Source organism: Ornithorhynchus anatinus, chromosome 2 (genome assembly GCF_004115215.2).
Source record: "Ornithorhynchus anatinus isolate Pmale09 chromosome 2, mOrnAna1.pri.v4, whole genome shotgun sequence".
Taxonomy (NCBI): Eukaryota; Metazoa; Chordata; class Mammalia; order Monotremata; family Ornithorhynchidae; genus Ornithorhynchus; species Ornithorhynchus anatinus.
The window spans coordinates 171,579,424-171,605,125 of NC_041729.1; the positions used below are offsets into that span (position 1 = coordinate 171,579,424).

The window sequence follows — 25,702 nt, forward strand, 5'->3', positions numbered from 1 at the left end:
AGGGAACAGAGGGAAAAGGGGAGGCTGTCTGGGAAGGCCTCTTGGTGAGCTCTCAGGAGGCAAAATAAACAGGGTAACTCAAAATTAGTGCTAAAGTGGCTGTGGGTGTGGCATGACCATGGGAGGTGGTCATTAATAATGTATAATTTAGAGGTATATACATCCAGCGCTTAGAACAGTGTTTTGTACATACATTGTTTTGTGCGCTTAACAAATGGCCTCATTATTATTATTATTATAAGTGCTGTGGTGTTGAGGGTGTGGTGAATATCAAATGCCTAAAGTCACAGATCCAATTGCATAGGGAGGGAGCCAGGGAAAAGGGGTTAAATCAGGGAAGGCCTCTTGGAGATGAGACCTTAATAAGGCTTTGAAGCTTGGGAAAAGTGGCAGTCTGGCATATGTGGAGGGGAAGGGAGTTCCAGGCTAGGGGAAGGACATGGGAAATGAGTCAGCAGTGAAGTAGATGAGATCAGGGTTCAGTGAGTAAGCTGGTACTAGAGGAGCAAAATGTTTGGACTGGGCTGTAGCAGATCAGGGAGATAAGATGTGTGTATGTTGGGGGGGGGGGGGCGTCGAGTCGATTGAGTGGTTTAAAACTGATGGTAAGGAGTTTCTATAATACGTGGAGGTGGATGGACAACCACTGGAGGTTCTTGAGGAATGGGAAAAAATGGACTGGACATTTTTATAGAAAAATGATCCATGCAGCAGAGTGACATATGGACTGAACTGGGGAGAAACAAGATGCAGAGAGGTCAGCAAAGAGGTAGATGCAGTATCAACGTGGACTTGTTATTATTATGGTATTTGTTAAGTGCTTACTATGTGCCAAGCACTGTTCTAAGCACTGGGGTAAATACAAGATAATCAGGTTGTCCCACGTGGAGCTCACAGTCTCAATCCCCAATTTACAGATGAGGTAACTGAGGCACAGAGGAGTAAAGTGACTTGCCCAAGGTCACACAGCAGACAAGTGGCGGAGCCGGGATTAGAACCCATGACCTCAGGCTCCCAAGCCCGTGCTCTTGCCATTAGGCCATGCTGCTCTAATGGGAATGGGATAGTACTTGATGTATGGGATAACTGTTTGGATGGAGAGGAATGGATGGACTTGGGGGAAGCAGTTTGGCTCAGTGGAAAGACCCTGGGCTTTGGAGTCAGAGGTCATGGGTTCGACTCCCGGCTCTGCCCCTTGTCAGCTGTGTGACTGTGGGCAAGTCACTTAACTTCTCTATGCCTCAGTTACCTCATCTGTAAAATGGGGATTAACTGTGAGCCTCATGTGGGACAACCTGATTACCCTGTATCTACCCCAGCGCTTAGAACAGTGCTCTGCACATAGTATGTGCTTAATAAATACCAACATTATTATTACTTTAAGAGTGTTGTAAAGATAGAACTGAAGGGTTTTGATGACAGATTTAATATATGGGTTGAATGAGAGATGAGTCGAGGACAAAACCAAAATTATGGGTTTGTGAGCCAGGGAGAGTAGTGGCATTGTATACAGTGATGGGGAAGATGGGAGAGGATAGGGTTTGGGTGGGAAAATGAGAAGTTCTGTTTTGTACAAGTTTAGTCCAAACACAGACAAGCACATGCACACACACCCACACACACACACTCATACAGAAACACCCAAAAGCACACACCCGATTTAGACTTGGGCTTGAAGTGATGCCCAGGGGAAGGACCAATCCCCACTCCACCTAACTCGGTCTGCCAGTTTCTAGATCCTCATCTCTGAAGCCCGATCCTCCCCTGCACCAGTGAGCCCACAGTAGGCGGCAGTGCACCGACTCTGCCGGGCTTCCCAACATCCTCCCGTTCCCTGTAGCTTTCCACCCTGCCTGATCCCTGGCCTTAGGAAGTTGCTCCTAGGCTCCCTGATGGGCTCTAAGAGATCTGGGGCCTGCTGTCAAAAGGACTTAGAGACTTCAGGGGATGAAATGACTCTCAAGTTCCTGGGAAGCCTGAAGGCAGGGACTCTCCCATTTACCCTTGGTAGACTCTCTGCGTATAGCACTCTGTGCACAGGAATAATAATAATAATGATGATGGCACATGTTGAGCACTTACTATGTGCAAAGCACTGTTCTAAGTGCTAGGGGGGATACAAGGTGATCAGGTTGTCCCACATGGGGCTGACAGTCTTAGTCCCCATTTTACAGATGAGGTAACTGGGGCCCAGAAAAGTTAAGTGACTTGCCCGAAGTCACACAGCTGACAAGCAATGGAACTGGGATTAGAACCCATTACCTATGACTCTCAAGCCCGTGTTCTTTCGACTGAGCCATGCTACTTCTCTTGTACTCTCCCAAGTGCTTAGTTCAGTGCTCTGCACATAATAATTGAGAATGGCTCAGTGGAAAGAGCCTGGGCTTGGGAGTCAGAGGCCATGGGTTCTAATCCCAGCTCTGCCACTTATCAGCTGTGTGATTTGGGGCAAAACACTTAACTTCTCCGGGACCTCTGGATTAAGACTGCGAGCCCCACGTGGGACAACCTAATTACCTTGCAGCGTGGCTCAGTGGACAGAGCATGGGCTTTGGAGTCAGAGGTCATGAGTTTGAATCCCAGCTCTGCCACTTGTCAGCTGTGTGACTGTGGGCAAACCATTTAACTTCTCTGTGCCTCAGTTACCTCATCTGTAAAATGGGGATTAAGACTGTGAGCCCCACATGGGACAACCTGATTCCCCTGTGTCTACCCCAGCGCTTAGAACAGTGCTCTGCACATAGTGCTTAACAAATACCAAAATTATTATTATTAAGTGCTCAATAAATACGATTGAATGAATGAATGAATTAATAGTGTGTCCTAGGCACTTATTGTGTTCAGAACACAATGAACAGAGAACTTGAGAGAGTATAATGGAGCAAGAGACACAGACTCTGCCCTTCAGCAGCTTCTAATATAATAGGGAGATTGGTAGATACAAATCATTTGCGGACACTCTGGCTGTTAAAAACAGAAGTGGGGAAAGATAAATTTAGGAATTGGTGAGTGTAAAACAGGGTAAATTGAGAGATTGAGAGCTCATCATCAGTGGTATCTATTGAGCACTTTCTATTTTCAGAGCACTGTATTAAACACTTGGGAGTGTACAATACAACAGAGTTGGTAGACGTGGTCCCTACCCACAACAACCTTACAGTTTAGAGGGGGAGGCAATATAAACATCAATAAATAATTTTCAATATGTAATTTAGAATAATAATAATGGTATTTGTTAAGCACTTACTCTATTAAGGCTGCTTCTAGCTAGCTTACTATGAGCCAAGCTCTGTTCCTAGTGCTGGAATAGATGCAAGACAATTAGGTTGGACACAGTCCCTGTCCCCACATGGTCCTAAAAGGAAAACAGGTATTAAATCCCCATTTTACAGGTGAGGAAATAATAATGATAATTGTGGTATTTGGGAAGTGCTTGCTATGTGCTAATCACTGTACTAAGTGCTGGGGTGGATGCAGGCAAATCGGGTTGGACATAGTCCCCGTTCCACATGAGGTTCACAGTCTTACTCCCCACTTTACAGTTGAGGGAACTGAGATCCAGAGAATTGAAGTGACTTGCCCAAGGTCACACAGTAGACAAGTGGCAGAATCAGAATTAGAACCCAGATCCTTCTGACTCCCAGACCTGTGCCCTATCCATTAGGCCATGCTCCTTCTCTAATTGAGGCACAGAGCAGCGAAGTTCCCGGCTCAAAGTCACACAGCAGACAGGTGTCAGAGCTGGGATTAGAAGCCAGGTGCTCTGTGCCCAGGGCTGGTTTCATTCCACTAGGCCATATGGTTTCTCAAGTTTGTCTAAGGGCAGAGGGCAGGTGGATAAGTGTGTGTGTGTGAGTTCACTGTGCCCAAGGAATGTGTCCTTTAATGTCGTGGCTTAGTGGAAAGAGCACAGACCTGGGAATCAGAGGTCGTGAGTTCTAATTCTGACTCCGCCACTTGTCAGCTGTGTGACTTCAGGCAAGTCATTTAACTTCTCTGCACCTCAGTTACCTCATCTGTAAATTGGAGATTGAGACAGTGAGCCCTACAAGGAACAAACTGATTACTTTGTATCTACCCCAGCACTTAGAACAGTGCTTGGCATATAGTAAGTGCTTAACAAATACCGTCATTACTGTCATAATTATTATAATTATCTCCCAAGTGCTTAGTACAGTGCTCTTCCCCTGTCTAAACTGTAAGCTAGTTGTGGGCAGGGAAGCTGTCTGTTTATTGTTGTATTGTACTTTCCCAAGTGCTTAGTATAGTGCTCTGCACCCAGTAAGCGATCAATAAATACGATTGACTGACTGAATGAATGAGTGTGTGCTGAGAGTGGCTGATGGATAGAGGCAACCTGGGAAGTCGAGGCTTAAGTACAGAAGATTCTCTGGAGGAGGTGAGTTTCAGGAGGGCTTTGAAGATGCCACTGGCTGACTGACTGGGTGATTGATCAACTGAACAAATGGAAGCTCAGTATTTTGGAAGCTGCATGAATTCTTCTGGGCTGAAAGACCTCTGGGAGGTGCAGGCAGCAAACTGACACCTTAACCTTCAGGTCCTGCTGGGCTGAGTCTCCATGTAGCTTCCTGATGGGTGGAGCTCTCTCGCTGGGCATTGCTGGCCCTCTGCTCCTGCTGAACCTTTGCATTTGGGCAGGAGAAGAGAGCCCTCTGACCCAAGCTCTGAATCCTTGCTTTGGCATATTTTCTGCTGTCTTTCAGGATGCTTACTTTTTCAACACTGACTATATGGAAGAGAATAAGGTCTTCACTTATGACAGAATGGCCTTTGCAGAACTCCCAGAACTTGTTGGTAATCTGTCCAGAAGTGGGCAGAGATTGGTCATCAGACTGGTAAGGATGCTTTGAAATGCTTTGAGCATTTTCTGGGCTCTGTGCAGGGTGGGCCGGCTCTTTCCAACCTTCACTGTGTGTCTGTGTTGGGCAGGATCCCACCATCTCAAAGAACTCATCCTACGGTCCTTACGAAAATGGCGATAGCCAATACATCTGGGTGTCAGAACCAGCCGGCGAAAACCCCCTCAGTGGGAAGGTGAGTGGGGCAGAAGGTCAGTATGAAGCCCTGGAATGTTGTTGGGATGCAGTGACTGGGGGCTCTGTGAGATCAGAGCACTGATGACCTGAGGACTGAGATCTCTTCCTGAGATATAGAATGAAATCCTTGAACCAGTGGAGGGATTCTTCATCCTTGCTGGGATTGGTCCCTTCTCTAGGAGCACTCAGAACTGAGATATCTCAAGTCTCAGGATAAATCTCAGACTCTGCATGGTGTAGTGAGGAGCAGCATGATGTAGTGGATAGAGCATGGGCCTAGGAATCAGAAGGTCAGGGTTCTAATCCTGCCTCTGCCACTTTTCTACTGTGTTACCTTGGGCAACTCACTTGAATTCTCTGTGCCTCAGTTATCTCAGCTTTAAAATGGGGATTGTGACTGTGAACTCCTGATGGGGCAGAGACTGTCCATCCCAATTTGCTTGTATCCTCCCCAGCATTTAGTACAGTGCCTGGCACACAGTAAGCACTTAACAAATACAATGATAATGATTCATTAATTTTCTCCTGTTATTTTGGAGTGGTAACTGTCATTTTAGCTTAGTGGGGCTGGTCTCTGTTGAAAGGAAATGATACCAGTTAAAAATTATCACGGGCTTTCTCATTTGGGGAGTGTGAGGTTGAGCTTGATTGTGAGAAAAGTTGAGGTTGACCATCAGAAAAAACAATCTCTATAAACCACTGGAGGAAGCGATACTAACTGATAAATAAGCTGGCCCACTGCTTCCAATTTTTAAAATCTCTTCTAGGCTTGGCCAGGACCAACCGTGTTCCCTGACTACAGCAACCCATTGTGCAAGAACTGGTGGACTGAAGAGTTTGAGAAATTTCATGAACAGCTGGGGTTTCATGGAACCTGGATTGTGAGTCATTGTGTTATGTTCCTATGCTCTCCTGGATGGGGGCAATGTTCAGCTCACTTACTCAATTCCGTTGCTAGGTCAGAGCCCATCTCTACACTGATGACACCCAAATCTACATTTCCTCCCCTCCCTCCAGGCTTGTATCTCCTCCTGCCTTCAGGACATCTCCACCTGGATTTCTGCCCGCCACCTAAAACTCAACACGTCCGTGACTGAGTTCTTTATCTTCCCTCCCAAACCCTGTCCTCTCCCTGACTTTCCCGTCACTGTGGATGGCACTACCATTCTTCCCGTCTCACAAGCCCGCAACTCGGTGTCATCCTTGACTCTGCTCTCTCATTCACGTCACACAGCCAATCTGTCACAAAAACTGCCGGTCTCACCTTCACAACATCGCCCACAACCAAATGGCTAAAGCAGAAAACTCTTCCTGCTTGTGTTTTGTCTCTTTTAAGGATATGAATGCTCCATCCAACTTTGTCAATGGTTCCGATCAAGGTTGCTTTGTAAACAACATGAACTACCCTCCCTTCAATCCTAGTAAGTCCTTACTCGTGCCCCCCCACACCCTCTGCTCTTCCGCCTTCCCCTCCCTTCAGCACTGTGCTCATTTGTATAAGTAATTTATTACCCTATTTATTTTGTTAATGAGGTATATATCTCCTTGATTCTATTTATCTTGATGATGTTGTCTTGTTTTTGTTTTGTTCTGTTTTGCTTTGCTGCATGTCTCCCCCGTTTAGACCATGAGCCCGTCATTGGGCAGGGATTGTCTCTATCTGTTGTGGAATTGTATATTCCAAGCGCTTAGTACAGTGCTCTGCACATAGTAAGCGCTCAAAAAATACTATTGAATGAATGAATGAATGAAAAGTTCTCAGTATATACAGATGGAAACACATAAAACCTGTGCTATTTCAGTAGTAGCAGAAATAGTACTAAATGAGTGGCCACAGGGAGTAACCCACTGTACCAAGTGTTGCGAGTCCAAAATGTGCTCATGATTCCCAGGTCAGGCTCACTGACTCCCTCATATCAACGTGACCCTCTCCCTCAACATGTATTCAGTTCAGCTAAGACAATTATGATTAATACGGATTTGATGTATTAGACTATGTGCGGACCTCTGGGAAGGGTTCTTTTTAGGTGCCGATACTTTTTAGGCACTTGCCTGCAAGGCTATTTTAAAACTGGGCAGTGACCCAACTCTCTGTCTGCCAATCACCTAATTTAGACACTGATTTCCAGAATATGAAGAAAAAAAGGAAGTGTGTGTGTGTGTGTGTGTGTGTGTGTATTCTGGGGTAGGAAGAGAGTTATGAAACTAAAAGAGGAACTTGGTCTTTGATGTATTATGTCAAATCATTATTTTAGGCAGGGGAGTGTGTGTTTGTGTCTTTATACAAGTGCCTCAGAGGCTTGTTGGGGGATTACTTTTTTTTTTTTGTAGTGAAATATGATGGAATGAAGAGTGTGCTTTTATAACATACCGTAAACATGAATATGTGAAGAGAACAGGTGGAGAATTGATCCTCACCAGACAGCTATGATCTGTTTGATGGGGTAGAGTAGTCCAATGTCTTAGCTTTTCCACAGGTCCATGAGGGGATCTCTTCCCCTCTGAATATGTGTCAGGGACCATGCTTGAGCTGGTTATCCTCTGTCTACTCTGCCACAATGCTTAGCGCACCTGTTGGCCCAGAGTGAGCACATAGTGGCTGTGGGCTCTTTATGTTTCTTAGGCAAAACTCTGACAAGAAGCTCTGTGGGTCAGGGTGACCCAGAGGCACTGAGTGAACCTGGATGGCCCATGATCATATGTGTTTCTGATGGATTGGGCGGGGCTGGGGGCATGAGCTGCTCCGGGGGATACCTCTTGTGGAGGACACCGGCCCACTGAACTGAGGGTTGGGCAGTGACACGATGGTCCTTCCACTTTGTAACTCTCCCCCTCAGAAGGTCCCATGTTGGTAGCCCTCCGAGGCAGGGCTGCTTCCCAGAACCCAGGCACTGGCATATCTTGGCGAGTGCCCACGCATGACTTGGCCAGACCCGAAGGCAGGTGAGGGTGTGCTCCTGACCGTCTGCCGCCTTCTGCTTTGTGAAGGCTCTAGGAACATGCCCCGCCCTATACCCTGGAACAGTCTGTCTTGGCTTGGTTTACCTGGCTGGCTCAGTCTCCTTTGCTGAGAGAATTACCCCATGGTCTTGCAAAGACTTGGGTCATTAAGTCTCTGCATCATTTGCTCCCCCTAAAACACAGACAAACCAGATCTATGTGTCAAATTCAATAGTATTTATTGAGCGCTTACTATATGCAGAGCACTGTACTAAACGCTTGGAATGAACGAGTCGGCAACAGATAGAGACAGTCCCTGCCGTTTGACGGGCTTACAGTCTAATAGACAGGCTTACAGTCTAATTGACGGGCTAACAGTCAAATGAAGTCAAGGCAAGGAGACTGGGAGAATCCTTGTTCACTGACTAGTCCAGTCCGGTTCTGATGGGGGTGGGGTGTTGGAGGACCCCAGAGAGATGTTCCCTGCAGTAGGCCGAGGTGCGGATCTGAATACTTGGCCCGGGAGAAGACCAACACTCTGAGAGATCCATTTTTGCTCCTGGAACTAGGGGACGGGGCGGAGTGAGAAGACATTAGTGAAGGGATAGGGTGGCCGAGTCCTCATGGGCCGTATCTCTGGCAGGAGTTGTGGACCGGCTGCTGTTCTCCGGAACATTGTGCATGGATGCGGTGCAGCATGGCGGCCTCCACTACGACCTCCACGGGCTGTACGGCCACACCATGGTGGCTGCCACTCAGGAGTAAGTCAGTCCAGTGTCATTTCCCGGAGCAGGGGCCTCCGCCCTCTGCTCCCCCTCGCTCATGGCTCCTGGCCTGGGTCTGGCAGGAGGCCATGGGGGCCACCACCATCCCTCTATAGGATTTACTGAGCACCTACTCTAAACAGCCAGGCTGTGATGGCTGCCGCCAAGGAGTAAAAGTTTGGTTCTGGTTTCCTGTTGAGGTCCACTCCATAAAGAAGTAACGTGTGAGAAGCAGCATGGCGTAGTGGCAAGAGCACAGGCCTGGGAGTCAGAAGGACCTGGGTTCTAATCTGGGCTCTGCCACTGGACTTCTGTGTGACCTTTGGGCAAATCACTTCACTTCTCCTCAGTGACCTCATCTGTAAAATGGGGTTTGAGACTGTGAGCTCCATGTGAGACAGGAGCCAACCCACTTTGCTTGTACCCTCCCCAGTATTTAATACAGCGCCTGGCACATAGTAAGCGCTTAACAAATACTATCATTATTATTATTATTACTATTATTAAGACTGTATCCTGACTCTGAAGCAACTCAAATCCTAGCTCCAACTTACAAAGATCCTCAAATCCCAGAGTCTGAAGACACCAGAAAGGCAAATTCATGGTCTTTCCCCTCCATCGAGACCGATCCCCAGCCACCACTATGAGCTGGGCTCTGACCTGCTGTTTACATTTTACATGGTGGCAGCTGGCAGGCATTGGGCAAAGGCAGAAGTGGGCAGTGGGGTCCAGTGGCTAGCTCACCTAGAACTCAGGTAAATAGCTACATGCCTTGTGGGACAGTGCTTTGGCAATGGGGTATCACATGGCTCCTCCCTCCTCTCATCCCTTCCATCTGTCAAGAAAGCAGTGAATGTTGATTGGATCAGATAGAGATGAGGTGGGGTAGGGATGTGCCTTCTGGGAATACTAAGCAATGGCAATAGCTAGGCTGTGCCCAGGTTATGCCTGAGCCTTCTTATGAGCATGACATGGTCCCTTCAGTCCATGGTCCATGTGGTTAGTCCTGAGCAATCAGAAGGAGAAAGGCACCAACATCAGCTTCTGGATACAGTTATCCAGAGAAATAAGGCCTAATGCTACCCAAGGCCTACTGCTATCTCTCCCGGGCAGCTATGGATCAGTGACCACAGCAGTCAGAGTGGCCAGGGTGGGCAGTGGGGAAGAGTGTAAGGGGTTTGGGGGATATATGGCTTTCCATGTTATATTTTCTGAAGACAAAGTTGTTTTGTGGAGAAGCCAGCTCAGATCAAGTCCCTTAGGCCCCCCTTTCCAGTCACCTCCTCATCCTGACCTCCCCCTCATCCTGACCTCCCCCTCATCCCAACCAGCTCCTCATCTCAGCTGCCTTTCCTGCCAGGGCTGCCCAGGGCATCAACTCCACTGACAGAAGCTTCATCCTGACACGGTCCACCTTTGCCGGCTCTGGGAAGTTTGCAGCCCACTGGCTGGGGGACAACGCGGCCACCTGGGACGACCTGCGCTGGTCCATCCCCGGGATGCTCGAGTTCAATCTGTTTGGGATCCCCCTGGTGAGTGCTCTGACTCCTCTCCACTGGGACTAGCAGAATCCAGCGTGGAAGTCCAGAGACACTCCCCGCCCCCAGCCCTGGCACGGTGGCCCAGAGACCCTCCTCCACCCCAACATGAGTGGCCCTCACCCCAACATTGGAGCAGAGGCCCAAAGATCTTCCCCCACTCCAGCCCTGGCACAGGGAGAAGTGAAGTGATTTACCCAAGGTCACACAGCAGACAAGTGGTCTGAGTGATCAGATCTCTCTGATCTCCCTTCCTCCTCTCTCGCCCCGCTCCAGTCTATTCTTCACTCCGCTGCCCGGCTCATCTTGCACGGGCTTTGAAGTCAGAGGTCATGAGTTCGAATCCCAGCTCTGCCACTTGCCAGCTGTGTGACTGGTGGGCAAGTCACTTAACTTCTCTGTGCCTCAGTTACCTCATCTGTAAAATGGGGATTAAGACTGTGAGCCCCACGTGGGACATCCTGATTCCCCTCTGTCTACCCCAGCGCTTAGAACAGTGCTTGGCACATAGTAAGCGCTTAACAAATACCAACATTATTAACATTATTATTATCTTCCTGCAGAAACGATCTGGGCATGTCACTCCCCTTCTTAAACACCTCCAGTGGTTGCCTATCAACCTCCGCTCCAAACAAAAACTCCTCACTCTAGGCTTCAAGGCTCTACGTCACCTTGCCCCTTCCTACCTCTCCTCCCTTCTCTCTTTCTACTGCTCACCCTGCACGCTGCGCTCCTCTGCCGCCCACCTCCTCACCGTCCCTCGGTCTCGCCTATCCTGCCGTCGACCCCTGGGCCATGTCCTCTCGCGGTCCTGGAACGCCCTCCCTCCTCACCTCCGCCAAACTAATTCTCTTCCCCTCTTCAAAACCGTACTTAAAACTCACCTCCTCCAAGAGGCCTTCCCAGACTGAGCTCCCCTTCTCCCTCTACTCCCTCTACCACCCCCCCTTCACCTCTCCACAGCTTAACCCTCTTTTCCCCCCATTTCCCTCTGCTCCTCCCCCTCTCCCTTCCCATCCCCTCAGCACTGTACTCATCTGCTGAACTGTATATATTTTCATTATCCTATTTATTTTGTTAATGAAATGTACATCGCCTCGATTCTATTTAGTTGCCATTGTTTTTACGAGATGTTCTTCCCCTTGACTCTATTTATTGCCATTGTTCTTGTCTGTCCGTCTCCCCCGATTAGACTGTAAGCCCGTCAAATGGCAGGGACTGTCTCTATCTGTTGCCGACTTGTTCATTCCAAGCGCTTAGTACAGTGCTTTGCACATAGTAAGCGCTCAATAAATACTATTGAATTAATGAATGAATGGTAGAGCCAGGATTAGAATCCAGGTCCTTTTGACTCCCAGAGACCAGAAACCCTCCCTCACCCCAGCCTTAGTGCAGGGGCCCACAGACCCTTCCCCATCCCAACATGTGTGCCCTCACCCCTTGCCTGGACGCAGGGACCCTGAGACCCTCCCCAACCCGAGCCTTGGAGTGAGGGCCCAGAGACCCTCCCACACCCTGACATAGGCAGCCTTCACCCCAGCCCTGGTACAGGAGCACAGAGATCATCTTCCTTTCCCTGCATGGGTAACCTTTCCCCCATCCCGGTCTTGGGGCCCAGAGACCCTCCCTGACCTCCATTTGGGTAGCCCTCACCCCAGCCCAGGTGAGGGGACTCAGAAACCCTCCCCCATCACTGTCTTGGCAGCCCCAACCCCAGCACGAATCTCTGGGACCAGTCTTCCAAAGTCCAGGCCTGCGATCGGGTCAAGTGAGGCCTTGAGTAGTCAGGAAACCTTCCCAGCCCCGACGAGGAGAGGACCGGGGAACATCCCCAGGAGTGGGGAGACTTTGAGGGTGAAAGCAGAAAGATAAGGGGGAGGAGGAGTCAAAGCCTAAGACTGAAGCCTGAAGGGCCCTGGCCCTCTCTGTGCCTTTCCAGGTGGGTGCAGACATCTGTGGATTCCGGGACAACACCACCGACGAACTGTGCTTACGTTGGATGCAGCTGGGAGCTTTTTATCCATTTTCCAGGAATAACAATGGGAAAGGGAATTTGGTAAGTCACCCAGCATTTGGCTCTGCCAGTGACGCCAGGCCCTTTGAGGCACCAGTAATCTGGCTCGAACTGCTTTTCCCCAGTCATTTGACTCCAGTCAACTGCCAACCACTGTGGAAGGACAGTATCAGAGTCTTTGGGGACTCCCCCATGGAAGGTTCCTGGCACACCTGGCCATCTAGTAGGGCTGGAGTTCTCCATCCACCCAGACCCTACAGAGGGCCTGGGGTGCCAAGATAGCCTGAGGGCAAGGTTTGGGCCAGTGAAGCAGGTGGGGAGGCCATTTTTCAGCTACTCTGTAGGATGCCCCCAGACAGTTGATGTGGCTCAGAGTAGTGGTGTAGATGCTGTCAGGCTGCTGGGTAATGACCTAATGACCATGGGACTTTCCATGGGAAACAAGGCCTAGTTCCACCATTCCTCTGATAGAGCCAGTCAACATGGTGCCTGGTCCAGGGATGCAGGGACTGTCCATTCATTATGACAGGGATCATTATAATGATAATAATAATGTTGGTATTTGGTAAGCACTTACTATGTGCAAAGCACTGTTCTAAGCGCTGGGGGGGATAAAAGGTGATCAGGTGGTCCCATGTGGGGCTCACAGTCTTCATCCCCATTTTACAGATGAGGTAACTGAGGCCCAGAGCAGTTAAATGACTTGCCTAAAGTCACACAGCTGACAAGTGGTGGAGCGGGGATTTTACCTATGACACAGTGCCTGGCCCAGGGGCCATGGAACCATCCATCCATGATAATGGACATCATTATCCATCACCATGTTTACTTGTGACCACAGTTCCTGACCTAGAGACCTTGGGATCAGACATCTTTGATTGTGGAGATTATTATCCTCTTCCATGTTTACCATGAAGTCCCTGGCTCTGAGGATCTGGATGAAGCAGTATGGCCTAAGCTCATTGTAGGCAGGGAATGTGTCTATTTATTCTTATATTGTACTCTCCCAAGTACTTAGTACAGTGCTCTACATGCAGTAAGCACTCAGCGAATATGATTGAATGAATGAATATACGAATGAAAGAGCATGGGCCTGGGAGTCAGAAGACCTGGGTTCTAATCCCAACTCTGCCAATTGTTTGCTTCATGAACTGGGACAAGTCACTTTGCTTCTCTGTGCCTCAGTTCCCTCTTCTGTAAAATGGGGATTAAATACCTTTTCTCCCTCCTCCTTAGACCATAAGCCCCATGTGAGCTAGTAATTAACTGTTCCATCCTCATTTCTTAAAACAGTGTTTGATACATAGTAACTGTTTAGCAAATACCATTTTAAAAAAAGAAAAAAAAACAGTTTTGGTCATAGATTGCATAAGGTGACCTTTAAGTGTAGCTACCGAGAACAAATTCTTGCACCATCATTCCAGTTCAGACTCTCATCCCTTATCAGCATTAGCCTTCTTTCTGGTTTCCCTGACTGCAGCCCCTCCTCTTCCTGTCTGTTAAATTCCCGAGCCAGGGTTGTCTCCAAAACCCCATTCTGAAGGTACCATTCCCCTCTTTAAAAACACTTCATTGGTACTCCTTTTTTTGCATCAGAAATTCCTCACAGTTAGAAGCAAGACACCCCACCAGGTTTTCTGACTGCTCTTTTCTTCCTCTAAACTCTAGCTTCTATCCTTTGCTCCTCCTAAGGTGACCTCAGTATTCACAACTCTCCCATCTCTGGCTTCTTGCTCTCACCTGTCCTTGCTGGGAGACCAAGGAAGAGGCTGTTATGGAAATTTCCCTGTGATATGTCACTTTGCCTTCCAGGACCAGGATCCCGCCGCTTCTGGATCCGACTCTCTCCTGGCCAACTCCTCACGGCACTACCTGAACATCCGCTACAGTCTGCTGCCGTACCTTTACACCCTGTTTTACCAAGCACACACTGAGGGAGGCACTGTGGCCAGGCCCTTGATGCACGAGTGAGTTCAGCGGGGGCCGCCTTCATGGGACAAAAGACTTCTGTGGCTGAAGCTACAGTTCTTGGGGAGCTCAGAGTCCCTGGCCCAAGGCTACAGTGCTAGGGGAGATCAGAATCCCCAGACTGAAGCTACAGTTGTAGGGGAGATCGGACTCCTGGGCCGAGACCACAGTTCTAGGAGAGAACACACTCATTCATTGAATCGCATTTATTAAGCGCTTACTGTATGCAGAGCACTGTACTAAGTGCTTGACTCTCCAGGCAAAGGCTACAATGTTTGGGGAGCTCAGACTCTCTGGGCCAAAGCTAGAGTACTATGGCAGTTCAGACCCCCTTTGCCCGAGGCTACAGTGCTAGAGGAGATCAGACTGCCCAGGGTGAAGCTACAGTAAGGGAGATCATACTCTGGGCCCACGGCCACAGTTCTAGGAGAGATCAGACTCCCCAGGCCGAGGCTACAGCTGTAGGGGAGATCAGACTCCTAGAGCCAGGGTCCTGTTGTGGAGGATACAGATCGGCCATTCTGGCCACGGTCCTGGTGGTCGTGGGCCAGCTCTCTCCCCATCACTCACGTCCTCCCATTTAGGTTCTATTGGGATGAAGCCACATGGGACGTACACGAGCAGTTCCTGTGGGGCCCTGGACTCCTCATCACTCCTGTGCTCTACCCGGTATGTTTGTTCTTGGTCTTCCCCTGCCGGCCACCTGACGGGGCCAGGTGAGCTCCCGTCCTTCCGTGTTGTCTGATCCCTGGGGAACACGCTGGTGGCCTGAGGTCCCCTGGGCAGAGTGGCCAGGGGCATAGGGCCCAAGGAATGGGGGGAATCAGGGAGTCTCAGTGGAGATCACCTTGCTGACCCTACATGGGTTTGCCTCCCACTTTCTTCTCCTCCTCTTCCCAGTAGCTCCCCCGGACTGTTGTCACTCTAACTTCCTGGTGATGTTTGGGTGTTTTTCCAGTAAACTTGGGGTGACATAGACATGACCCAGTCCAGCTGTGGGCACTGCGAGGCTCTGGCTCCACAGGCTGTCCTGGGCTTTCCAAGGCCCCTTGGTTTCTTTGTAAACAAACAGAGGCCCCCTCCCCCATGATCCTACCCCTCCATGATCCCAGATAACAGGGGCTGTGTCTCTACCTCCTTTCCTCTGCCACAGGGGAACAATAATGTTAATAACTGTTGTACTTGTTAGCACTTACTATATGCTTGGCTGTGCTAAGCACTGGGATAAATACTTGATCATCAGGTCCCACCTGGGATTCCAAGTCTAAGTAGGAGGGAGAACAAGTAGTGACTCCCCATTTTACAGATGAGGGAACTGAGTCACGGAGAAGCTAAGTGACTCACTCAAATGCACAGCAGTTCCGTCATGGAGCTGGGATTAGAACTCAGGTCCTCTGACTTCCAGGCCTGTGCTCTTCCCATCAGGCCAAGCTGCTTCCCTCTGGGAACAAAGTCAGAGCCTACATGCCCGACGCCACCTGGTATGACCTGGAGACGGTGAGTGGAGACCAGCAATGCTGAGTCGTGCCATGCTGGCAGCTGGCTCAGTATTTCACTGGCCTAGCAGCCATGCAGGAAGGTTTGGGCTTTCTGAGCACCTGGGCCCCTAGTCCCAGGCAGGATTAGGGGCTTGGGTTCAATGCTCCTAGCCCTGGGCAAGCTGGGGTCTTCAGGACTGCGTACCCCTAACTCCAGGGACGGTTAGTTTTCTGGGTCCAGTGCCCTTAGCCCTAGGCAAGGCTGGGGTTGCTGAGTCCCTGTGCCCCAACCCTGGGCAGGGCTGCAGTTTCTGAGTCTTTTTGCCCCTTGCCCCAATCAGGGCTGAGGTTTCTGGTCCATGTGCTCCTAGGCCCAGGCAGGGCTGGAGTTTCTGGGTCCAGTCACCACTCCCTCTGCCTCCAGGATGACTGAGGGAGACTTAGAGCAGCTCTTCTGCCTGATGATTAAGTTGCAATGGGGATTTTCCTCCCACAGCCATCTCCCTGACCCAGCCCTGCTGACTCTGGGAATATCCTGGGCACTGAGGCATTCTGGGCTTAGGGAAGGAGAGCCATTCTCAGCCTCCAGCCCCCATTTGGGAATTCTGCAGTCTCCACAGAATAACTTAGCCCAGTGCCCTGCTCACAGAAAATAATCAATATATAAATACTCAATATTTACTGTTGATTGAATGATTAGTTGCTGAGCCAATCGGAATGTGGGGCAGGGGGGCGATGGAGGGGCAGGGTCATATGGACACATCCTTATCTGCACCAGCTCTAGCTATGACTGCCCCAGGACCCAAAGTTCTGGATGGAATCCTCTCAATACTGGCTGGCTGGGGAAAGGGGGGCTAGACAGCTGAGGAAATGGGTGCTAGATGGATGGAGACCTGGGGTGGCTGAGGGCCTGGGGGCTGGACAGCTGGGGACATGAGGGAGCTGGATAGCTGGGGCTCTGGAAGGTGAGATACAATCAGGGCCAGAAAACAAGATGTGGCTTCAGTACAACTTCTTTTGTTGCAGTATTTGTTTTCAGTGTTCTGGCAAGCATAGTCATTGTGGGAGACCAGAACAAGCCAACACTCTCACATTCTGCAAAGCAGTTGATGAATGGAACAGGTTCTCTCGAACCCAGACGGTTTCTAAACTAACCTGACCCACTAGTGAAACCTGGAACTTGCTGAATCTTCCTGCAGTAAGAGGCTTTGGGCCACAGGCTGTAATCAGTGTCAGTGAAAATCAATCATTCAGTCAATCAATGGTATTTATTGAGTGTGTACACTGTGCAGAGTACTATACTAAGCACTTGGGAGAGTACAGTACAGCCGAATTGGCCAAGTCGTTCCCTGCCTTTAATGAGCTTACAGTCTAGAGGTCGAGACAGACATTACTATGAATAAAAAAGTAATTTATTACATATAATTTAAAGATATGTACATAAGTACTGTGGGGTTGGGGGTGAGACTAATATCAAATGTCGATTCAAGTGCATAGAACGCATAGAAGGGAGAGCAAGCCGGGGAAAATGAGGCTTAAATGGGGAAGGCCTCTTGGAGGAGATGTGATCTTAGTAATGCCTCAGTGGTGGAGAGAGTGGTGTAGAACAGTGTGGGACAAAATACCTGCGAAAATGTCTCTGCCCACAGCTTGGTATCTCTGTCAGATTGTTTTAGTAATAATAATAATGATAATAATAATGGCATTTGTTAAGCACTTACTATGTGCAAAGCACTGTTCTAAGCGCTGGGAGGGCTACAAAGTGATCAGGTTGTCTCATGTGGGGCTCTCAGTCTTCATCCCTATTTTACAGATGAGGGAACTGAGGCACAGAGAAGTGAAGTGACTTGCCCAAAGTCACACAGCTGACAAGCGAAGGAGCTGGGATTAGAACCCATGACCAATGACCTGAGTTAGTAGCCTAGCTCAGCGTCCCTGTGGGTGTTTTTATAACACCCTCCCCATTAACACGCCTTTTACCTCCATCTCCTTTCCCTTTTTATTCATTCATTAATTCAATAGTATTTATTGAGCTCTTACTATGTGCAGAGCACTGTACTAAGCACTTGGAATGTACAAATCGGTAACAGATACAGTCCCTGGCCTTTGACGGGCTTACAGTCTAATCGGGGGAGATGGACAGACAAGAACAATAGCAATAAATAGAATCAAGATAGCAATAAATAAATCCTTTCTCTCGGGAGAGCAATGGAATATGTGTTAGCCACTGCTATGAAGGTAGTGGGATTAGATGAGGAGATGCAGGGAGAATATGGCAGAATTCCTTCTGCAGAATGAAAGTGTTGGCCATGAGGGAAGGTCAGGTTGAGTGAAGCTGCCCTCTTGACTGACATAATAATAATAATAATGTTGGTATTTGTTAAGCGCTTACTATGTGCCGAGCACTGTTCTAAGCGCTGGGGTAGACACAGGGGAATCAGGTTGTCCCACGTGGGGCTCACAGTCTTAATCCCCATTTTACAGATGAGGTAACTGAGGCACAGAGAAGTTAAGTGACTTGCCCACAGTCACACAGCTGACAAGTGGGAGAGCTGGGATTCGAACTCATGACCTCTGACTCCAAAGCCCGTGCTCTTTCCACTGAGCCACGCTGCTTCTCAAGAGCCTCCAGAGCCGGGGCTTCCCTGTCATGGTGACTGGTACCTGACTAAAATGGTCCACATCTTATGCCTCTTGGGTCCTTGCCCTGGATCCCCCTCACTCACTGGACACTCCAGCCGCCCCAGTCAGCTATCGCAGCACTCATGGACTTTGGCCTCCAGAATGAGAGTGGGTGCCCGCGGTTTAAACCATTGCTTCCCTCTGTGTGCACCAGGGGGCTGCCAGCCCTTGGAGGAAACAGTGGGTGAACCTGACCCTCCCCCAGGACAAGATTGGGCTGCACCTAAGAGCGGGCTACATCTTCCCCTTCCAGCAGCCCAGCAACAACACAGTGTTCAGGTAACGCGGGCAGTGCGAGATATGGGTGCAGCCACTGTGGGCTGTGGCCGCGGCTACCCAGGGGTGTGGCTGTGGCTGCCAGGTCCCTTGGAGGGGGTGGGTGAGTCTGTGCTCACCGCAGGAAGCTGTGGGGGACTAATGGCCTGGCAGCAGAAGGGGCAGCCACAGCACCCTCTGGCTTGGAGACCCACCTCCCTAACACTGCTGGGAAGTCTGCATGTGCTAGTTTTTGGCCCTGCACCGTGGCCTTCATCCCTCCTCCACTCCATGCTGCCCCTTCCCTGACCCACCCCCACACTCCCACATCCCCACTCCCATGCCCCCCTCCACCTCTGCCCTGACCCTGTCACCCCGAACCCTGCCCCAGGAGCGGAGAAGCGAAGACCACCAGGGTTCTCCGAACCAGGATCCCAGTCACTAGTATGGCCGTGCCAGCCTGTACAGTAATTTCTGTAGCCTCCGGGGGTTGTGAGTGATATCCTCAAGCCCAATGGCCATGTCTGTGGGTATGAAGCCACATGGAAGTGGACTGCTCTGCTGCTGCCGCCCACCACCACTGGTAGGATGCTACGAGCTAACCACTCTATCTTCCAGCCGCCTGGGAGCACTCGGTCTCATCGTTGCCCTCAACTACCAGAAGAAGGCGGAGGGGATGCTGTTCTGGGATGATGGACAAAGTCGAGGTGCACTCAGCTCACCCCATGTGGCTACCTCAGCCCAATCCTGGCCCAGTCTAGGGGTGCCCAGCTGTCTGGTCAGGGGATGCCAGCCCACAGTCCAGCCCCATGTAGGCCCAGGCATGCCCGGGTGTCTGATCGGGGGTTTTGTCATACCACTGATACAGCTTTCCCTTCTCTGCTTTGTGGCTCTCCTCCTCCTCCTCTTCCTCTCTGCCCCCCATCTTTGGCGTTCCAGGATGGTAGGGTTGCTGGGGAGTTATGTGGACTCTCACCTATTACACCTGGGACCCTAAACAGGAAAGGGAGGGCCCGGAAACGTGGGGCAGGGCCAAGGGAAGTGGGAATTATAGGGAGGGGGAGGAGAAGGAGAAGGGGGAGAAGTAGGGGTGAGATGAGGAAGAGGAGGATGAGGAGGAGGAAGAGGACAAGGAGGAGGATGAAGAGGAGAAGAAGAGCCATCTAGTCCAGGCTTTCTTCATCCTCCTCTTCAATATAGTGTCCTGACCCAAGGCAGACTTTCCATCCCTACATGACCCTGCCCATCGGCCAAGGAGATTGTACTCAGCAGCCCATGTGACCCTGCCCACTGGCCAAGGGACCTGCACCTGGCAGCCCTTGTGACTCTGTCCAGTGACCAAGGGAACTGCATTCAGCAGCTGGCCACTTATTTGCTTAAGGTTGTTCAGGACATTAACGAGGTCTAAAGAATGATGACAGACCCCAATTCTTTGGAGGTGTCCCACCTGCACCGTGGTGTCAGAACACCCTACCCCAGCCAGGAGTCATCCCAAGTACAGGATCCAGTCTGTGTTCTTCTGTCACCCATTTTAACTAGTGCTTTTCTTTTCCATCACTTAGATTTTACAAAGAACTATATTTATACATTCTCAGTTAAAGATGTAAGTATGCATTTATTTTCCTGGTATTTGTTGAGTGCTTAGCTTATGTCAAACACCGTTCTAAGCCCTCTTACAGATACACATTAATTAGGTTGCATACAGTCTCAGCACCCAGGGTCTGCTTTCTCCTTGGCCAGAATATGGGCACATTTATCATGTGTCAAAGAAAAAGCCAGGACTTTGGGGGCTCAACCAGCTGTCTTCCTACACAAGCTCAAATCAGATGGAACATAAATCCATGTGTTAAAGACACAGAGAAGGGCGAGAGATGTTCACCCCACCCTCAATGCCATAGCACTTATGTACATATCCATAATTTATTTTCGTGTCTGTCTCTGCCACTAAACAGTAAGCTTCTTGTGGTCAGGGAATGTGTCTTCAACCTCTGTGTATTCTAATCTCCTTAGTGCCAAGTACAGTGGTCTGCACACAGTCAGAGCTCAATAAATACCACTCATTGATTGATTGACTCCGAGCAGGTTATTCACTGCACATTATAATAAGAATAATGATAACTGTGGTATTTAAGTGCTTACTATGTGCCAGGCACTGTATTAAGCATGCACTGTATTAAGCACTGAGGTGGATACAAGCAAATCGGGTTGGACACAGTCTCTGTCTCAATCCCCATTTTACAGATGAGGTAACTGAGGCACAGAGAAGTCAAGTGACTTGCCCCAAGGTCACACAGTAGACAAGTGGTGGAGCCAGGACTAGAACATTATCATTGTTTGGCAAAGGTTTTCAGGGTGGATAAAATGGAAAAAGGATTACTTGGAGGTCTAATTGAGTCCTATCTCTGTGTGATTTTCAGAACTCCTTAAATTTGACAGTGGTGAAAAATTGGAGCAGTAGCCCAACAGATTTAAAATTTGAGGAAATTAGAATTCTTGGAATGACCAAGAAGCCTGATGTCATACTAATCAATGGTGTCAACATGTCAGGTATCAATATCTCCTATGATGATGAATCAAAGGTAAGAGAGCATCTAAAGACAGGGTACTTACCTCTGTGTTAGGGACTCCTACCTGGTTCTTCCATCACGGGTGCTATCACCCCGTGTTTGAGGCAGAATGCTGTTTAGGGCTCAGGAACTTCCTTTTGACCGTGTGCATCTGCCTGGATTGGAAACAATTAGATGGCACAAGAAACGGTTGTGCACAAGTGAATGGCATGATTCAAGGGGTGTGTGCTGCAGCCTCGTTTTCCCCAGTCCAAGCTTCACTGGAGATAATAATGTTGGTATTTTTTAAGCGCTTACTATGTGCAGAGCACTGTTCTAAGCTCTGGGGTAGACACAGGGCAATCAGGTTGTCCCACGTGGGGCTCACATTCTTAATCCCCATTTTACAGATGAGGTAACTGAGGCACAGAGAAGTTAAGTGACCTGCCCACAGTCACACAGCTGACACGTGGCAGAGCTGGGATTCAAACTCATGACCTCTGACTCCAAAGCCCGTGCTCTTTCCAATGAGCCGTGCTGCTTCTCGTACAACCAGGAGAACTGAATCTGCTATTGTTGAGATTTTCTGGTCTGTTGTACGAGTCTAGCTAGAAAGACCTCTGTGGGACCAATACTTCCTTCCAGGCTTTCTGCAGTAAAGATTGCCTTTGCCATTCTGATGTCTGGCTACTTGCAGTATCTGGGGTTGAATTCACACCTGCTTCTTGGTCTCCTAATCTAATAATAATAATAATAATGTTGGTATTTGTTAAGCGCTTACTATGTGCCGAGCACTGTTCTAAGCGCTGGGGTAGACATAGGGGAATCAGGTTGTCCCACGTGGGGCTCAAAGTCTTAATCCCCATTTTACAGATGAGGGAACTGAGGCACAGAGAAGTTAAGTGACTTGCCCGCAGTCACACAGCCGACAAGTGGCAGAGTTGGGATTCGAACTCATGAGCCCTGATTCTAGGGCCCGTGCTCTTTCCACTGAGCCACGCTGCTTCTCTAACTTCAACAGTTCACTTTCCAATGGCTTCTTCCCCAGTGCCTTCAAACATTGAGAAGCAGCGTGGCTCAGTGGAAAGAGCACGGGCTTTGGAGTCAGAGGTCATGGGTTCGAATTCCGGCTCGGCCACTTGCCAGCTGTGTGACTGTGGGCAAGTCACTTCACTTCTCAGTGCCTCAGTTACCTCATCTGTAAAATGGGGATGAAGACTGTGAGCCCCACGTGGGACAACCTGATGACCCCGTATCTCCCCCAGCGCTTAGAACAGTGCTCGGCACATAGTAAGCGCTTAACAAATACCAACATTATTATTATTATACCTATGTTTCCCCCATCCTAAAAAAAGCCTCCCTTGACCCCACAGCTCCCTACAATTACTGTCCCATCGCCCTCCTACCATTCCTCTCCAAACTCCTTGAGCAAGTCGCCTACACCCGCTGCCTCAAATTCCTCTCCTCCAGTTTTCTCCTGGACCTTCTTCGATTTTCTCCTGGACCCCCTCCAATCTGGCATCCATCCCCATTTTCAAAGGTTACCACTCATCTCCTAGTGAAACCTAATGGCTTCTTTTCCATCCTAATCCTCTTCGACCTCTCAGCTGCCTTTGACACAGCAGACCACCCCCTTCTCTTGGAAACATTATCTAACCATGGCTTTGCTGACTTGGTGCTCTCCTGGTTCTCCTCTTATCTCTCTGGCCATTGATTCTCAGTGTCCTTCATGGGCTCCTCCTCTCCCTCTGTGGGGGTCCCTCCAAGTTCAGTTTCCAATCCCCTTCTATACTCCATCTACACTCATTCCTTGGAGAATTCATTTGCTCCACAGCTTCAACTACCATCTCTATGCAGATGATACCCGAATCTCTATCTTCTCCCCTCATCTCTTTCCCTCTCTCCAGACTCACATCTCCTGCCTTCAAGACATCTCTACTTGGATATCCTCTTGTCACCTTAAACATAACATGCCCCAAACAGAGCTCCTTATCTTCCCACCCAAACCCTTTCCTCTCCCAGACTTTCCCATCACTGTAGATGGCACCACCATCCTTCCCATTTCACAAACCCAGAACCTTGGTGTTATCCTTGACTCCTCTTTCTCATTCAACCCTCATATTCAATCCATCACCAAATCCTGTCGGTCCCACCTTCACAACATCGCCAAGATCTGCCCTTTCCTCTTCTTCCAAACCGCTACCACGTTAATTCAATCACTCATTCTAACCTGCCTACATTACTGCATCAACCTCCTTACAGACCTCCTAACCTCCTTCCTCTCCCCACTTTAATCCATACTTCACTCCGCTGCCTGGATCATCTTTCTATAGAAACATTCGGGATATGTCAGCCCCCTCCTCAGGGTGGCTCAGTGGAAAGAGCATGGGCTTGGGAGTCAGAGGATGTGGGTTCTAATCCCAGCTCTGCCACTTGTCTGCTATGTAAGCTTGGGCAAATCACTTAACTTCTCTGGACCTCAGTTACCTCAACTGTAAAATGGTGATTAAGACTGTGAACCCCACATGGAACAACCTGGTTGTCTTGTAATAATAATAATAATAATGATAATGTTGGTATTTGTTAAGCACTTACTATGTGCAGAGCACTGTTCTAAGCGCTGGGGTAGACACAGGGGAATCAGGTTGTCCCACGTGGGGCTCACAATCTTAATCCCCATTTTACAGATGAGGTAACTGAGGCACAGAGAAGTTAAGTGACATGCCCACAGTCACACAGCTGACAAGTGGCAGAGCTGGAATTGGAACTCATGACCTCTGACTCCAAAGCCCATGCTCTTTCCACTGAGCCACGCTGCTTTTTAGAACAGTGCTTGGCACATAGTAAGCGCTTAACAAATACCATTATTATTATCATTATTAGTATTATCCTCAAAAATCTCCAGTGGTTGCCTATCCACCTCTATTTGAAACAAAAACTCCTCATCATCACCTTGTTCCCTCCTACCTCACCTCGCTTCTCTCCTTCTACAATCCAGCTAGCATACTTCACCCAGGGCAGGGACTGTATCTGTTATCGATTTGTACATTCCAAGTGCTTAGTACAGTGCTCTGCACATAGTAAGCGCTCAATAAATACTAGTGAAGGAATGAATAATCTGACACTGTGCCACTCTCACCACTGACCGCTGGCCCACATCCTACCTCTGGCCTGGAATGCCCTCTCTCCTCAAATCTGCCAAACAATTACTCTCGGCCCCTTCAAAACCTTACTGAAGTCACATCTCCTCCTAGAGGCCTTGCCAGACTAAGCCCCACTTTTCCTCATCTCCCACTCCCTTCTGTGTCACCGTTGCTTGCTCCCTTGGCTCTTCCCCCGTTCCCAACCCCACGATACTTATGTATATCTCTGTAAATTTAGTTATATTGCTGTTTGCTTATTAGTTTTGATGTCTCCCTCCCTCCCTCTAGACTGCGAGCTCATTGTGGGCAGGGACTGTCACTGTTTATTGCTGTATTGTACTTTCCCAAGTGCTTAGTTCAGTGCTCTGCACACAGTAAGCTCTCAATACATATGATTGAATGAATGAATTAGAATCCATATCCTTCTGACTCTCAGGCCCGTGCTCTAGCCACTAAGTTAAATAGAAGTAATAGTAGTAATGGTATTTATTACATTTATTGAGTACTTTCTGGGTACTAAGTACTTGGGAAAATATAAAAGAAGGTTGTTTCCCTACCCACAAAGAGCTTACACTCAACGGAGTGCAGATGTAAAAATATTTACAAAGACAGTAATCAGAATAAATAATGTTAGAAGTAGTAATAGTATGTCTTCGGCACCCACTTAATGCAGTGTTCTGTACTAAGTACTTGAGAAATGCAGACCAAAGAAATGGAACATTTTTTACCTATAAATAGGGTTCCCTGAACCTGGAATGGGGAATACAAACACAAAAAATACAGGAATGTACAAAATAAATAATCAAATGTATAATTGAATAGCATACATACCAAAATGCTCATGGTGTTTATAAATAACTGTATACTTGCTGGGGATTGCTGATGGTTTTGTCCACTTGGGATGCTAAGAAATTAATTAGGGAAGCCTTGTTGGTTGAAGTGGAATTTTGAAGAAGACATTGAAAGTGGGGAGAGCTGTGGTCTGTCAAGAATGCAGAAAGAGGGTGTTCCAGACTCGGGGACCACCATGAGTGAGGAAATGAAGATAAGGAAGGGCAAGAGAGAGTACAGTTAGAAGACTGGCTGGAGAGAACTAGCTGGGGAGTAGTAAAAGAGAATATCTGATATCTGAAAGAAAGGCAAAGCTGGTGGAGAAACTGGAAGCCAATTGTGAAGAGATTTTGCTTGAAGTGGAGAAAAATGGGAGGCCAATGGAGGAGCATCCACCTATCATGACATTTCAAGGAGATGATCGCCCTGCTGAGTCAATCAATCAATCATATTTATTGAGTGCTTACTGTGTTCAGAACAGTGTAC

General features: G+C 48.8%; 1 protein-coding gene across 1 annotated transcript in view; it reads left to right on the forward strand.

Moving 5' to 3' along the window:
* The window catches only part of LOC107546901 (maltase-glucoamylase, intestinal-like), an 83,320-nt gene that overhangs the window by 17,804 nt on the left and 39,814 nt on the right, over positions 1-25,702 (forward strand). The window contains exons 9-21 of the mRNA XM_039914777.1: positions 4,725-4,856; positions 4,951-5,055; positions 5,825-5,938; positions 6,394-6,478; positions 8,641-8,758; positions 10,122-10,293; positions 12,239-12,355; positions 14,126-14,280; positions 14,866-14,950; positions 15,713-15,778; positions 18,596-18,720; positions 19,315-19,423; positions 21,114-21,275. Of these exons, the coding sequence (XP_039770711.1) occupies positions 4,725-4,856; positions 4,951-5,055; positions 5,825-5,938; positions 6,394-6,478; positions 8,641-8,758; positions 10,122-10,293; positions 12,239-12,355; positions 14,126-14,280; positions 14,866-14,950; positions 15,713-15,778; positions 18,596-18,720; positions 19,315-19,423; positions 21,114-21,275 (1,545 nt within the window). The remainder of the gene's footprint in view (positions 1-4,724; positions 4,857-4,950; positions 5,056-5,824; positions 5,939-6,393; positions 6,479-8,640; positions 8,759-10,121; positions 10,294-12,238; positions 12,356-14,125; positions 14,281-14,865; positions 14,951-15,712; positions 15,779-18,595; positions 18,721-19,314; positions 19,424-21,113; positions 21,276-25,702) is intronic.